The sequence below is a fragment of the Daktulosphaira vitifoliae genome, unplaced genomic scaffold (assembly GCF_025091365.1).
Source record: "Daktulosphaira vitifoliae isolate Bord-2020 unplaced genomic scaffold, ASM2509136v1 Scaffold_5, whole genome shotgun sequence".
Taxonomy (NCBI): domain Eukaryota; kingdom Metazoa; phylum Arthropoda; class Insecta; order Hemiptera; family Phylloxeridae; genus Daktulosphaira; species Daktulosphaira vitifoliae.
In genome coordinates, this window is record NW_026099576.1 from 24,817,338 (window position 1) to 24,835,472 (window position 18,135).

Genomic DNA, 18,135 nt, shown 5'->3' on the forward strand with positions numbered 1-18,135 from the left:
ACATTATCATATTTTTCAATAACATGAATACACTATTTTTTTTTACAAAATATTAATGGCATAAACGATTTGTAGGCAATTTTAAAAATATATTAAATAAACTTTAGACATTCTATTTTCATGTAAACTTAAAATTTATTAAAAAATTACCATTTCTAAAATTATTGCAAAATTAAACAAATTTCAAGATACTGACTTTAATATTCAAAAAGATACAATTAAACTAATAAATTAAAAATAAAAAATATTTTTATAATTTTTTTTTTTTTGATTAAATGATTATATCAAACAAAAACAACTGTCACTTAAAATTAAAAAGTTTAATCACTCTGAAAATTTTTACTGATAATTATTTATGCATATAACATTTATGTTTATTTTATCAAGGATACTATAAATCGGAAAATAAAATTATTATTATTATTTTATATATAACTATTATGTATATATTTATTGGATTATGCAGGCAAAATTATAATAGACGTATTATATATTTTTAATATTAACTTTAAAATATCAACTCAAAATTGTACATAAATATCTAACAGAACTCTCCTCGTAATTTATCAATAATTAATTTGCAACATTTTTTGTATCACATTTCTCTATTATAATATTACAATCATCACGCTCAAAATTGATTGGAAGTTTACACAAAATGTCATACAACTAGAAAATCAAATAAAATTATTTCGTAATTTATTAATCTTTTAACTTTATTCGTGTGTGTTACTACCAGTCTATAATATTCCAAAATTTTTGGTTAATTGTAACTATATAAATCTTTTTAAAAAAAAATTATTTTTAGTTTAACCTGATTTTAACAATGGATTTATACAATTATAATAAATTTAATAATGCGTATAATTAAGTAGATTTTTTTAATACATTTTTGATTGGTTTTTCTGTTATAGTAAATCATTGAAACTAATTTACTTAGGTCTATATCAATGTATTTTCATTTGAAATTCTATAATATAGTAACACGTTTCAACATATTAACTATGATTTACACCTTTTGAATTTTACTCAGTTCAATAATTAAATGTTTACTGGTTATTTATTTGTATTATTACGGGTACTTACCACTTGGGTTATTTATAATATCTCTATAAAAAGAACCTTAATTATTTCTTTTTATATCTACTTGTCTTTATTGCTCCACACCCTCAGACTATACAACCCCCATATAACCTTGTTGCTCAATTATTGATCAAATCTCCAAACTTTAATTAACATTTAACAAACCCCATATTACAACCGCATTTTTATATTATTACAAGATCAACTTCTCTTGTACTCTCCTACATGTTTATACGATTATAGTTTTCGTTTTACTACCCATTAAATTATACCTAAAAATATTCATTTACATGTAATTAGATCATTTTTATTAGATATTTTTATTTTATTAGATAGCGATTTTTTTATATCTTAATTTTAATGAAAATTAGAATTCAATATCATTTAATATGTTTTTATGTTAAAATACACACGTATAAATTTTTTTAGTCAACAATAAGTTTATGACATATCAACGACCTATTTAAAAAAAAAAAACATTTTAACTTAAGTTAAAATATAAATATGATAAAAAATTCATGTTACAATCAATATTAAACTTAATGCAAACATACGCACTTGTATTTTAATTTAGTACTGAGCTTATTTAGCACTCATTACTTATTACGTATTACGTTTTATATATTATTATTATTAATCTTTTATCCCATTATCTGTTTTTTCTTTACACTTTTAATTTAAAAACATTATGGTTTTTAAGTAAAAGTTAAGGAAAAAACCTTTATAATATTTATCTAGCCACTAAATTATACTTAAAGAATTACTATTTCACTGTATACCTATTTTTGCAGGTGCGCTAGATTACTTTGCATTAGCTTCAATGCGAAGCTGAGAACATATTAATTTTGGTATAATGTTTTTTTTTTAATGTTTGTGTCTGTTTCCTATTTGATTCAGTTACTCCTACTAAAATGATACTCTTTAAAAATACGTCAAAATATTACGACAATTTAAAATATAAAAATTATTTATTTTTTTGCATAAATCTTAATATTCTTAAAAAATATTATGAAACAAAATTCCATAATTACTATGATATATTAAAGACATTTTTGTCATATAATTATTTTTGTGTAGATGCTAGAGGCAGAATTACATAAGTACGGAGAACTTTTAGAAAAAGCAAATACGTTAGGTCTTCAATTAATGAAAAATAGTAGCCCTCGTGATGTAAAACGAATTGAAGAAATGATAGACGAATACAAAATGTTGTAGAAAGATATCAGCTTCCGCATTAACAAATTAAAAATAACTTGTGTCGTGGAAACTTCACGTGTCAAAAAAGTATTATTATTAATATTATAATTAATTACTGCATCTAAATAACAGTTCATATAATAATGTATTTTATTAGCGGTCGGTAAATGAAGAAATTCAATAATATCTAATTAAAGGCATTATCTTAAAATTAGAAAAATATAATAAAATTAACGCCATGTCATCGATGTGCGCTATGCCATAAATATTGAGTAGTGTTGGTGCGTGAAAACGATTCGTTGTCAGGCATAANCCATAAATATTGAGTAGTGTTGGTGCGTGAAAACGATTTGTTGTCAGGCATACGCTATTATTTTAGCGGGAAATAGTACCCCTTGAGATTTTGTGACGTCACATCGTCCCTTACTATGTTCACCGTATCGATTGCGATACACCGTTGTCTCTACTATACATTTGTATCAAGTAGGAAATACCCACAAAAGCGCACTCTTACGGCAAAACTAACCGTCATCCATAACGGACACCGTGACGAATCAGAACTATCATTTCAAAGTATAATGCATGTCTCTCTACGAAAATTCAAGCTAAACTGCTATTTCGATTATTTGCTATTTAATGTTTAATACGATTGTAATCGCAAAGTTTCTTTGAATAGACCGTTAAATTAATGTCAGTATCATAATTCATTGTAATTTAAATAAAAATACTTTAATGATTACATAAAATACTTCATTTAATTAAATTATTCATATTCACTTTCAGATATAACATACTATTCTATACAAATCTATTAAGCGTAATACATCGTAATATCGATACCTGGGAGAAGACAAACTTCTAAACTCCTTTCTCCCATCAAAAATCCATCTCTAACATGTATTATGATTGTTTTAAAAAAAGAAATTTCATAATAAACGTATGCATGGTTATTGTTTGGCTATAACTCACTAAATATCTATGCAATATAAAATAACATTGATGTGTTACATAATTTATTAATAAATTTCTGAAAATATATTAATAAGTGAATATTAATTATATATGTGTTAAATAGTATAGTAAAATTCTAGACAATTTTTAATGAGTGAACAATTAAAATCTTATTCTATACTCTTATAAATTGATAAAATATCAAATTCAAACTTTCTAATTTCTAAGCATCCTCATAAAGATATATATCTTCATAAAGCTTTACAAATGCAGATTAAATTGAAAAAAAATTCAAACTAAGTTTAACTATATATTCAATTTGGATTATATTCATACAACTTTTTTGAAAATTGGTGATCCCATCATCGGTTATCAATAGAATCGTCAATTTTATTACGATTAATTGTAACAAAATAAACTCTAAATAAGCAAATAATTATATAATTATATCATTAATTGTTTGCTTAGATTTTAGTAGCGAATTTTTTTAATTTTACATTGTGTTTTTAGTTTATCGTAAGCCACTCAATTACAGGAAAAATTAACTTGTTACCATTATAAAATATAGACCGGTTGAGAGTCTATTATATCACTAAAAATTTCTAAGCACTCTTTTTCTCCTACTCATGTATAAAAATGTGAAAAGCATTCATGGTCCAAAAGTCGTTATTAACCCATCATTTTCTTAATTAGATCATATCTTATTTTATAAACTAATTGAATATATATGTTACCATTGAAAAAAATAATGTTAACACTCCAATAAGTTATAAGGGATGATGATAAAAGTAATTAATAACTGATAGATAGTAAAATATCTGTAACTAAAAAAAAACTATTATATTTAAACATTTATTTATATATATATATTTTTATTTTGCGAATAATTAATGGCCCATGTTGACGGTTCTCCTTATGAACGTAGAACATATCAAAAAATTGTTTACAATGAAGAGAAAAAATGTGTTTATTGACGTCTTGATTGCAAGGTCGTCTAGTGCAAAAAGCAGGTCAAATAAACTTAAATCACGCATACGGTTACTGGATTTCATTATTGTTATGGCCAAGTTTAAAAAACTTACTCTTAAAATAACACGCGAAAAAAACTTTTCGTCTTAAAAATATAAGTTTTCTACCCTAACTGTTTATGTCAAAATGAACGTGTTTACAAAAACTTGTATACGCCATTGGGTTAAATACTCGGGAAGAATTAAAATAAAATAAAAATCGCTAAGGTATTCAATGCGAATAACGAAAAGTAAACTAAATTCAATTGTAATCAAGTAATCGGAACGAAATAAAAAAATAATTTAAGCGAATACGTTTCCAGAGTGTTGGCGCAATTGGTGTTTTCTTATTTACACAAATATATACATATTTTGTGCTGGCGAAAATCAACAACGGTGGCATCCGACGCCGCCGGTAGTTGGCGTTATGCGCGCGATGCCCGTTGGCCCCGGCGACGAATGTTCAGTACGTTCAATCGGCTCGCCCGGCCGAGTCTTGTGTTACCGCCATAGTCACCCTCCCCGCCCTCCCCTTATTCCGCAGCCACCGCCGACGGCAATGATTGCGCCGAACGGAATTATGCGCCAGGTAAATATAATGTTTTCTTTACGTGGTTTCATCACGTCACGTTAGTTTTTTGTGCACTTGGACGTCTTTGTTAGTTTAACGATCACGTTTGATAACACCATTACGCATCATTCGAGTGATAAGTTTAAAACGCATAGTTGATAACATTGGCGGCGGTCAATTTTGTAGAGCGAGCGCCGTCGCATTCACAATAAAAATACTACACTGTGCAGCTCGTAATACTGGCGCGTACCGATATTGCCTATTGTACCCGCCGTTTGATTAAATGAGTTTATTATTTTACACAAAGTTTTATTAAAATATTTTAATACAAGTCGACATTATAAAAGAAGTAATATTTCAATCTAAATAAAATTCATAACTTTGACATAGCTTCATTGATTACTGTTATTGATTAAGTCTACTAGTTTATTTCTCTTAAATTTAAGTAAAAATACTCAATCATGATTTATAATTTTTTAATAAAAAATACTCGTTTGACCAAACATTAAGTTACATTCAAGAATTTAATTTGTATAAAATTACAAATTTTAGCAAAATAATCTATTACCTCGCTGTGATTTTAACAACATAATTGATTGGCTAACATCACACCTAGCCAAATAATTATAATAATAAAGATCATAATTTAAATGAATTTCTCTTATTAATTCGTTCGGGTAAAATTGAAATTAATAAAAGGTATCCATTCAAAATAATTATAATATTGTCTTAATATTTTAATATACTACCTGAAAAAAAAATTTCATTTTAAGTTGTAAAAATAAAAAATATATATAAATTACAAGGAGAATTTTTTCTTAATTAGATGAAGTCATATCATACCCCAAGGGTGTAGGTCGTGGACAGCTGAATTAGGTCATTACCTCTGCATGCTAATCCGCGTCAGTTGTTTTTACAACAAATAGAAGTTGTATACAAACGTGTAGTACAACGTAGTAGAATACAATTATATTAATAACAGCAATTTAATGCAAAATGATTTTACATGCGAATAACTTTCAAAACTGTATTAATTATGAATATATAAACATTTTCATAAAATAAAAATGAAACCAAAATAAAATTTCAAGTTTAACACAAAAAATTAAAGTTACATTCTGTTGTGACTTATTGACTTATTACGTAGAGCTTTAAACTTATCATATTTTTCAATTTATTAAAATGTTTTTTACTCTCTATTTAAGTATTTCTTATTTAGGGAATAAAAGTATTTGTTTATGTTTTACGCAAACAACTCTAGGAAATTTACATTATAATTTGTATAAAAATAGATTTATTGTGCAATATAACAACACATATTTCCAAATTAATCAATCTTCATGTGACATAATATTAATAAAACGTAATTAGATAATCAAAGTACAACGAAAAAATTTAATCAAAAAAATTTTTTGTAGGAATAATAATTTATGTGATTATTTAACAAAAAATGTATTTATCGCCAATATATCTTTTAAATGTGATCATATCTTATTCAATTCATTAAAAACTAAAGAGTATACCTTAAACAATTTTTTCTAAATGTTTTTAATTCATAAAAATAAATTTTCTACTTTGAAAATAATGATTAGATATTTCTAATAAAACCCTATACTAATACCCTTAGATGTGTAATTCGTAATGCGAAGATGGTGTATTCCGAATGTTCAATGGTCCCAGTTGGTACTTTGTGCAATTGTACTGTTCCTTCTAGGGAGCTTACATATTTACAGAGGTCCAAATGGAGGATTATCAACTTTGGACGACCCTGTCGTCGGCGAGGATACTTCCACACTACCGGACTACAGAATGTATCAAAGGCTAAAGTTTCAGAAAACTACCAGGAGATTGCCTCAGGTAAGTTTTATAATGTTTTATAAATACGACACGTAGGTTATATTTTTAACTTCCCTTACGATATATGTGTTCATAATGCATTTCAAAACAAAATTATTAAAAAGTATACAAATTAGTTTCAAAACTTCACTTAAGTACTTTTTGAATTTTAATCAAAGAATTAAGTATTATGTTATCACATTGTGACTCTTTTAAGTTCTTTTAAAAGGTAAGTACATAATCGGAGACAAAGACAGCTGTAGATTATATAGAATTATGGTTGATTTTTAAGTACGCCTAAAGATTTAACTTGTGAAATTTAAATTTATACAAGTTTCAAGTGTATTTTTGCATTTTCTATCTTGAGAAGTTTATGAACTTTGGGTAAGCAAATAAAAGAATTGAAGGACTTTTACATGAAAGATTATTAATGGTTTCTTGTATTTATTAAATTCACCCGTCATTCTTTACTCATTTTTAAATAATTATTTTATATATAATAAAAAATATTCTAAATTGAGCAAAATTTTCATAATAGTTTCTACTGTACAATTTATGTTTTAAAGCGTACTGATTATAACAGTTAAAACGGTTCTGAAATATTTTTAACAATAACTTAAAGTAACCAGTTTTTATTATGACATAATAACTTTATCATTTTTTTTCTTAGAACAATAGGTAAATCGAATCGCAAATCTAATAGGTTGTGTCCCACACCAAATTTTATAATAAATATTTTCTCTTAAGTTACCATAACGGCTTCTAATAATTAATTTCTAGATAAAATGTAACTTTCATTTATAGAATTTTCTAAAAGTATAAGTTTATAAATAGGATGAACATAAAAAATGTCACACAAGTTTTAACATTCTTCATAACATTTTATTCAGCATATATTTTGTTTTTTAAACAATTTTTATAGTATTGCACTATATTAAAACATATCCTTTATATTAGCCTTTAATACGAGAAAGATAAATAATATTTTTCAAATAAAAAAGTAACACAATAAATTTTATGGATCAAAATTTTTAAAGATATCAAAACATGATGGACACTCTGTATTTTATGGGCTATAGATTATGATTTAATTGAAAAATATAAGGAATAATAGTCATATTCTTATGTATAGTCTTCTGTGTATTATTACAAGAGATATATTATTAAAAAAGACAAAATTAAATAATAAGAGTATTTAATCAAACTCAAAACTATTTGAAGTAATAACTAATTATAGAAAAATTTTAATGAAAAATAACCATATTTCACATGGTTGATATTCATATAATATCAAAGTTATCAAAAATTTTTTTTAAATATTTGAACCAAAAAATGATCCAATGACTTCTAATGTTATTGCATTTTTATGATTTTTTGTATATCTATTTTTCTCAATGTTTTTGCATAACTATCGATTATTAATGTATCTTGTATTTATATTGCTTCTCAATGTTTTATTTGTATTTCAAAGACTAAAAATGATAACTCTCCTAAAAAAAATTCTATAAAACTATAATATATTTGGCTCATTTAGACCGTCAAGTATTAAATTTATTACTTCTAAATATAATTCTATAGTGTTTGTAAATTCAAAAACATAAAATTGGATGATTGCTTAACTTTTATTCGACTATCTCCTTACTTTAATCGAAATATTTAAAGCTAAAAAGATAAATTTTGAAGTTTTTAATTTTTTACATGTTGACTAATTTATTTTACAATAATGTAAAATATAATAAAAACAAGTTAAATAAATTTTGTCATCTGTTGATGTTTTTCTCTTGATCGTTTCCGAGAATATTCTCCAAATAGATTATTCGGTAATATTACATTACTAATTATAGCGTGTCAATTGTTAATTTATGGTACTCAAATACGCATTTTACTGTAACACTTGAAATTTTTGATGAATTACCATTAAACATTTTTAAATAATATCTGTCGATAAGTATGTTTGCAATATTTTTACGTTACCACGAGCAACAATATAAAAACAAACAAACTGTACAAAATTGTCTTTATAATTAGCAGTATAGCTAAATAATAATTAATAGAGACCGAAAATTACTGTCAAATATAGATATCTGCAGTTTTTTGATAAAATTTCAATATCGATATTGTATTGAAATATCGCAATATTATCGATATTGATATTACATTAGATTTTGTGTTGATTCTGAATCGTCTATTTTGAACATCAACATTACTCGAATTCTTGAATCTATTGATGTAAACCCTAAATAGTTAATGGCACCGGTGTCATGTGTATAAAATATTACAATACATAAGTATACAGTCAGCTCAATGAAGATAGTTAATCTTATGTGTCATTAATATATGTTATTGTTTTTTTTTCATGACCTTGAACAACTATGTCGGGTAGATAGTTTTTATAATAGAACTAAATCGTACCTACGACTTACTTTTTATATTTACGATGTATATAAACAATTAATTTTAGCGGATAATATTTTTCTTAGAATATTTTATATTTATTAGTCATAAAACAAAGTATATGTGTCCCATAAAATTTTTCATTCTTAATTTCATATCTGTCTTTTTGTGGTTTTATTTTTCATAGTTAATTTATTAGTTCAGTACCGACTTGTGTAATGCAAATTATATAAAATATCGATAAAACATTTAAAGAATTAAAACGATAACGATGTTCAAATACATATCACTGAATATCCCAAATAATTAATAATTTAATGAAAATGTATAATCAAATTTATCCATGGACAAAAACTTAACAGAATAGAAATACTTGAACCTAACTAAAACAACATCAACTCTAAAATTATACAATAAAATTAGATAGTAATATTTTTTAATCGAACTTAAATAATTTTACAGAATTTTCATATAAGTTTAATAAACTATAATTATTGTATACCTAAATGAAACAACTTTTTGGCGTTTTATAAATATAAATACACTGTATAAAGGCAGTATACTATATTTTCAACACTGCATGGCTTAGAATGTTTTTCTTTAATCAACTTCAGTTACCTACTTCTATTATTAACATATTAAATAACAGACTTCGCCCAAAAATAATACTACAGACATTTTATTAAGTGCTTATAGAGTTTGTTTAAACGGAAAAACTTAACAAAATTTAATTTTTATACAATTTAACTATATTTTCTCATTTACAAGTCTCGAAACATAGTCTATTACTATCATTTTTTGGACTGCATAGTGAATAAATTCATTTAACCTTTTGTATTACTAAAATTTAATATATATATAGTGTATGAAACTTGTTCATTTAAAATAAAATTTATTACTTTTTTTGTTCATGAAGTTTAAATATTTTCTTTTACTTTCACAACAGTGAATAAATTATTTCATCATAATTTAAAATATAAAACAACTTTAAAGAAATAGGACCCTTCTTAATACTAGTAATCAGTCATAACACTCCTGTTTATTTGAGGATTTCGGCTCAACATTAAATTGTTATTACTTCCTGTATTTTCCGCTGGAATAGCTCATTAAGCAACACTATTATTCTATACTTTTCCGCTTGCGTGTAGGGTTATGATTTGTATTATTACAGTAGCTGATAATGTAATTTCTCAGAATACAGCTACTCTAAAGTTTAATTCGATCGTTATAAAGGTTTTTTTTGTTTTTATCAAAGTACCTATAAAATAATGAAGTATCTAAAGTCAAAAGTCGTAGGAAATAACAACAAAAAAATATTTTTCATTTAAGTATACTTGTGTTGAACTTTTCTTCATGTATTATGGTATAGATTGCAATATACTAACTTTCCCCTTTTTTCATGAAATAATAATTTTTTTCATTAAAATTTAATTTAACTTTATAAAATATTATAAATATCAAGTTTTCTGTAAGAGAAAATTATTTATAAGGGTAAATTTTAGGGGTATTTTTCGAACGTTAAATGGGAATCCTTTTTTTTTTTTTTTTTTTGTTTATCAAATGGAGAATAGTCTAAATAAAATTTCAACAGAACGATAACTAGTATTGAATCATTACTTTCTGATTTATTATAATTTTTAGTTATATACAAGTGGGGTGCGCAACTTAGAAGAATTCTTATCTGTATGTTATGGAAAAAATAGTCATGGTGCTAAATATCTTACTACTTTTTATTTATAGCGTATCTTTGAAAAAAAATCGGTCCTGTGAGATCTAAGAAAAAGAAGTGACAGATACGAAAAAAAATTAATTGATAAATTATCACATTTAAGTAAAAATAATTTCTTTTTAACATTACATTGAAGCTAAAAAAAAAATTTCAGCACAGTCGGCATCCTGCGTGGTGAAAATTAATATCTGACATTAATGAACATCATAGAAGGCATTGATACGAATGTGCATAAAAATGACTTGAAAAAAAAAATTAAACAATTTCATATTACACTCATGATGAATGGTTCGTTTTTCTTTTTTTAAATCATTTAGTACGGATACGACACTTTTGTGTAAGAACATCAAATTCCAATCATAATAAGATAGCTGACTAGACTATATCTACCTTGAGCAACGAAAGTATTTGTATCTTCATAGAGGAACAACCAAGGGTCATACTAATTAAAGTGTAATGTAATCGAATAACAAGATTTATTAATAATTAAGTGAAATAATAATATGGATACGAGAGATGATCACAGTATTCATCAGGACGCCATCGTCTTGCTGTAAACATCATAAAATAAGAGAGAGTATGATGGTGAGTTCGACGTTTTACAATTTTTCCTGACTTCTGTGAATGGATTTCAAATCTGAATTTTGCACCAAAACTACTTCTATATCAACTTAAAACTACAAATATTTTCAATCGTCTCTTTTATTTTCTATAAAATATGATTTTTTCTGAAATATGTCATTTTCATCATCTTTTACCAACTATAGGGTTAAATGATAAAAACGTTTATAAGACTTTGTAACCAAAACTATTGTAAAATAAATGGGTCTCTTATGAATTAATAAGTATTAACTAGTAATATTTTTAGAGTATTTAAGTGAGAAATTTAAAACAAAATTCTTAGCATACATATACATAAAGTTTTGAAGTTTAAAAATTACATCAAAGCACGCAAAGGTAGGTAGGCAAGATAAGTGTCGACTACTTTTCGCACGACATCTTCTCAATAGCTTCCTGCAAAAACTTATATGGATACGTTATTGTTAGATCCTGTATATATATGATATCTGTATATATATATAGAATGTTTAATTAATGGTTAACCACTAAATTTCTCCTAAAATAATAATAATTTTAAAAATTGTTTTTTGGTTATGTGTAGAATTATATGATTCTCGATTTACAAATCGTTAAATGATTTTAAAGTCTATCTCTTATTTTTTTATAAAGATACCAACTTAATTTTTTTATTTAATGTTAAAAATGATCCAATTAAAAATGTGACTTGTCGTTAACAAATTTTGAATCAATATTTCAGAAGTTAACAACATTTTTAATGTAAACTGGAGTTTTTGACTAATTTTACCTAGTAAAGGGTCGTTTAATTTGATTTTTATTTTTTAGTTGTATAGTATATTTAGAAATCTCCAGTTTTATATAGGTCAGATGTTCCAAAACATTTTAAAAATTTAGTTAAAAAAAAATTGTAATATTTGTGGGAAGTCTCTTTTATAATTTTTCTATACTTACGTTTTTAATAAGATTTTCAAAAAAGGCACATCAAAAGAAAAAATAAAATTCATTTGTTATACCGTTTTTAAAAAAGGTTATATTTATAATAATTTTAAATTTAAAAAAAAAAAAAAATTAAATCCGCCGTTTTTTACAATACAATTTTTTTTAAATACTTTCACTAATAAAAAAAGTATTTTTTTAATTTTTGATAGCAATATCTTCAACTAGATTTAATTTGGGTTCTTTTAACGTACTAATCAGCTGAATCGGACCAGTGAGAGTTGAGTATTATGATGAGAAATCACGTCATGATGAATCAATACCATCTCAGCTTTGTATCGAAGCTAAAATTTTGTTTAAAAAATATACATAAACTGACATATGAGAAAAGATAACGTAGTGTATTATTTATAACTGTCTCATTTATTTGTGGTTAATTTTATCTGAATGTTTGGTATACATAAATGACAGTCATAAAATAATCATTAAGAAAGATGAAAAACATTTAAATATAACAAGAAATATTATTGTTTTGCAAACAACACAATGGTTAACTTTCTATGCAAATAAATTACTATTACAAACATTAACTTTGCACGTTTAAAAGTAAGTTATAATGTAAATTTTATATTAAAGTAGATAACGAAGCTGTTAAAACTGAAGATATAAATTGTAAAGGATGGTAGTTTTCTATACAGATAATAATAATAACTAAAATATTTCATAAACATTGATTACATCGTAACTACTGAAAGGGTCGATTGTGGTGCAATTGTATAATTTTCATTACTTTTTTAACACATAAAGACAATATTATGATCTATAAGTAAAATAAATAATTAATAATAATATTCTTAGTGACAAAATATGTTAAGTTAACATACTAGTAATTCGTCATCTTGGGATTAGTTTCAACCTAATATTTTTTCGTATCATATTGTAAAATATGTTTAAAAGCTTTGATAATCTTAATTTTCTAATTAGAAACACCAAAGAATTTAATAATAAATTTTTTCTGAAAACTATACAGCATAATCGTCAAACCTTTTTTGGAAAATAATGTTTGGTCATTTGAAATCTTTCTCAGGGTGGTCACATTGAATATGTTAAAAGATGATTTGTACAATACAAATATTTTATAATATTAAGTTGAAACACCAGTAAATATTGTTTTAATTTACCAATTAATAAAATAAAAGATAGTAATAATTTAAATACATTTGTATCAATGCGTAAATATATTGATATTTCTTTTATGCGTAATAACTAACTTTAAGAAAATAAAAAATTGTAAATATGTTTAAATTTAAGAAATTTTATTTTGTTAAAATATAATGTTGTCGTGAACCCATGTTATTAAGTAAATATTTATAAATTATGATAATGATTTTAGTTCATCCTTATGTAATAATTTAAATACTTGAAATTATTGTAAATATATTTATTAATTACCACCAATTCGATGGCATCAAATGCTTTTTGATTGTTAATGAAAGTTGTATAATATAAAAAAGGATCTGACCGACTACTTAGTGTTCCATAGGTAATCATTACATTATAATTATTATTTTGACTCTTTCCGAAGACACTTATCTGCGTAGTCATATCGGACTTTAAGCACCCAGTTTACTACACTATTATAACAAATATTATTCATTCAATCAAAACATTTGTCCTTAAAAAGTTATTGTTGTAATGAAAATCAATTAGACATCTTATAAATGAATTACAAATATACTTTCATATATATAAAAAAATGAACTAAAAATATACCCTTTTTGCTTGAGTAATGAAAGCCTAGCTACCCACCCACTACCAAAAGACAAAAATAACCTTTATTTTATTGATCGGAGCTATTTTAAATTCATTTTTTATATATTGTTGAAAATATTTATAAAAACTATTAATAAATAAACATTGAACAATACCACAGAAACTATAACTTTGCTTAGAAATACATTAATTAAGTTAAAAATAACAAGTTTTATTAAATTTTAATTATGCCAATAATTTATATACGTGTACGTTTTGAACACTTTGATTAAACAAATTGTATGACCAGATATTTATTTCTAAATTAATAAACATTTGTCAAATTTCAACTGGCAATTTATACTAAAAGTAATATTAAATATAGTATCACAGATAATATAAATATTATCTTATCTGTGCTAGTATATTATAAAACATCGTTTTTATATTACAGTAACATTTTACTTTGATAGGTTTCCAAAATAGTATCATTCAATAAATATAAATCATTATACAACGGAATTCGCGTTTTTCATTATAATAAGTTTGTTTCAAAATAAGTTAACTATTCAAAATATTAAGACTACTTTTAAATATTTATTATCTTTAAGATCATTAATGACGTTATTTTTTTTTTATATTTTAAAATCTAAATAAATCGATCAATTGAAAGTGGTCAAAAGTATTTCTTGACTAGTTATTTCCTTAATTGTATTATTTCTTATTTTTTTAAGTTACTTTAATATGTATGTTACAATTTATAAACATTTAATTTCCACTTTTATTACGAATAAGGAATGAACTAAAAAATATGTAATTTAGCTAAAAACTCGAAAAGTATATATAACATTAAACTGTCAGAAATAAATTTCGCAATATTTCAAGAGAAATTTAGTGTTAAACGTTAAATGAATAACTTTGTATATATATATGTTATATATTAAATCTGATCAAATCAATCTATAAATAATATGTTGTTGGCTTAAAGAGTTTTACTTTTTATTTTTAAATTTTTCACTTTTTTTCATACATTTCCCTTCAGGTTGAGATGCCTCATAGTATTCACTTAATAAAATCATGAACAATATATGTATATATATTTGTTCAAATATTAAAACTTTAACTGAAACAAGTTCGAACAACCGTTTTTAGGTTAAGTAAACTATGACAATATACTGAAAAAGACTTTTGACCTACATCATGAAGAAATGTAACACTACTTGACTATACTTGTATATATGTTTATATTGGACATGACGTATAAGTATTTTTGTTCAATCAGTATTTTATTTGGTGGCGTATAAGTGAAATTGACGCACATTTTGTTTGATATAGTAACAAAAACTTTTTTTTTTTATATCTGAAATAAAAACTTAATATCATGATGAACTTTTAGAAATGCAATCTAATTGATATATTTTTAAAAGTACTTTCGTTTCTAGACAGCTAGTAGTTAGGGTTATTTAAGTAATTAATATAAATATGATTAATATTAGTTGATTTATTTCATATCGAGGATGTAAAATTAAAAGTGCATACAAGCAAAATTGGCATTTTTCGATTATTAGACAACTTCAAGTAATATATAAATATTTTTTAATGCGAAAATGGTAAATCCATAACGATTTTAAAAAGTATTTTTTTTTTTTTTAGGAAAAAATACAATCTTTTAACTAGCTACAATAGAAAATAAAGGTTTAATTTTGCTCTCCTTAAAAGTAACGAATTTATTGATACGTTTCCTTAATCCTAGATCCTAATTAGGTAAACTAATTACTTTATTAAAAAAAAATATATATATAAAAAATTTGATACTATTTTCTTAATGTCATTTTAATCAAAATTTGATGACGTCCACTTAATGTTTTTTCGTGTTTCAGGCAATCATAATAGGTGTTCGGAAAGGAGGCACTCGGGCATTGTTAGAAATGTTGTTCATGCACAAATCCGTACAAAAGGCCAATGGGGAAGTGCACTTCTTCGACCGAGACGACAACTACAACCAAGGTTTGGAATGGTACCGCAAGCGCATGCCCTATTCATACCCCAATCAAATCACCATTGAAAAAAGTCCAAGCTATTTTGTTACTTCCGAGGTATATATAAGAAGAAATAAAACATAATTTTATGGCAGGAAATATGAAAAAAAAAAATTTACTCTCATTTTATTATGCTATACAGAACGTAGTCTATGTATTCATTGTGCATTATATTGGTATGAACGTGCCACGAAGCTTGCACGGTAATTTAAAATAGATAGTATGTGAATCGAAGCGAATGCCTTTTGTGCATGTCAAATGAGCCAACGACACAGTGATATGTTAGTAGAATACATAGAATTAAGTACTATGATGTATAATTGAGGTTGTTGCGAGTGACACGCGATTTCGTGTATTTATTTCAATATGTTGTCTTTTGCAATTGGAAATTGTTTTATGATACTCTAATAAAAGCGTTTAAGTTTTTACTTATTCAAATAAACCAATTTAAATACACGTTCTATAGTTCCCTAAAAAATAATTAAAAGCATACCTTTCATAGTTTGATGGTGTTCATTATAATTTAAGTATATTTTATTCGATTCAAAGGTACATGATTAAAACATCAAAGAGAAAAACATTTCGTTTGTAAATTTTCAAAAACATGATAAAACGCAAAGCTAACGAATTATATTTATGCAACTGAAGTTGACGCGACATTATACTTTTTCAGTCAAACAACATTTCATCAATCATTAAAAAAATAAATTATACAATTATATCAATAAATTAGAGTTCTGTACAAATAATAACTTGAATAACCGTGTGTTATTGATTTATTACAGTTAGCAAAATATAATTTTAGCTAACGTGCTCTTATAAGTCAAAGTTTCGCACAACATTCATCAAAATTATAATAAGCGCAAAATATTAGGCACGCACTTTCTAGAGTATTTCATTGTTGTTATAGAAAATTTATATAATTACATTGTCACTCATTTTTATTAAACTTTTCTTTTATTGCCTAGGGACCATATAAAAATAATCTTAGCGATTTGGAGGAGTATATGCATAATTTTCTTAGTCTTATTCAAAAATAATTCTCCTTCATAATATAATAAAGATAATAAATAAATTACAGAATGACTTCACTGGTGAATAAACACACATGTTCAGTACCGTTTGAAAATGTAATATTTGGGAGATTCAAATTGCCTTTAATCAATCTATGATGTTATACCAGAAATTAAGATATTCAAGTAGACTAAATTTTGATAGTTTTTATATTATAAAAACTACTAATATCAACTTATTACAATCAAATTAGATATGTTATTAGTTAAAATATTAGTAGTTTTCGTTCACTGGCAATGTTCATTCATTGGGGTTGTCACCCTATTATAATTTTTTTAGTCATAAGGGATTCTATTCCCCAAATCCCCTAGAAAACGCCAATATACTGAAGTACATCTTGAAGTATGAAAATAATATGAATGCAAATTAATATCCACAAAATTAAATCTTATTATGATACATAAAATTTAAGATAATAATTTTGGTTCAACAAATAGTTTTAATCATAAAAAAATATTAATTTTTTCTACTGTAAACATGTTTTTTTTTGAACAGTTACAGCTACTGATGATTATGAACAAGTAACAACTGTACTTTGTAGTTATATAAAATTATAGCTTATGTTGACTTAATTGAGTCATCCATAGTATCAAAAACAATGCTAACTTTTTTTATATTTTAATAAAACATTGTAACACGCTCATTTTTCAGTCATTTTATCAATTATTATTGATGTTAAGCATACAAAATTATACCGTTGTTTTTGATCAAATCAATTAAATTATGAGTCTCAAATTATGATTAATAGTATAGTGAATATCAAAAAAATTTCAAAATCTCAAATAAATAAAATCCTTCAAACTTTTACGTATTAACTAAAATATTATTTTATTTTATTAAACTGAATTATTTAGTTTTTTCCGAAAAATTGATTGTTGCAACGATAGAACTCTTAGAGTTAAAAATTATAACTTTAATTTAAGTACATGGTTTGAAAACGATATTCGACAAAAAAAATTGAAAAAATTTCTATTTTTTTTTTTTTTT

General features: G+C 24.6%; 1 protein-coding gene across 2 annotated transcripts in view; it reads left to right on the forward strand.

Moving 5' to 3' along the window:
• The first annotated feature begins 1,896 nt into the window (after positions 1 to 1,896).
• Positions 1,897 to 18,135, forward strand: part of LOC126907795 (heparan sulfate glucosamine 3-O-sulfotransferase 5-like) — a 19,448-nt gene continuing 3,209 nt past the window's right edge. Inside the window, exons 1-4 of one of the 2 annotated variants that reach the window (XM_050689396.1) lie at positions 1,897 to 1,931; positions 2,161 to 2,367; positions 6,437 to 6,666; positions 15,916 to 16,131. In XM_050689396.1, the coding sequence (XP_050545353.1) occupies positions 6,451 to 6,666; positions 15,916 to 16,131 (432 nt within the window). In that variant the 5' untranslated portion in view covers positions 1,897 to 1,931; positions 2,161 to 2,367; positions 6,437 to 6,450. Of the gene's footprint in view, positions 1,932 to 2,160; positions 2,368 to 4,713; positions 4,828 to 6,436; positions 6,667 to 15,915; positions 16,132 to 18,135 lie in introns of those variants that run through there. The other variant, XM_050689398.1, reaches the window with a different exon arrangement.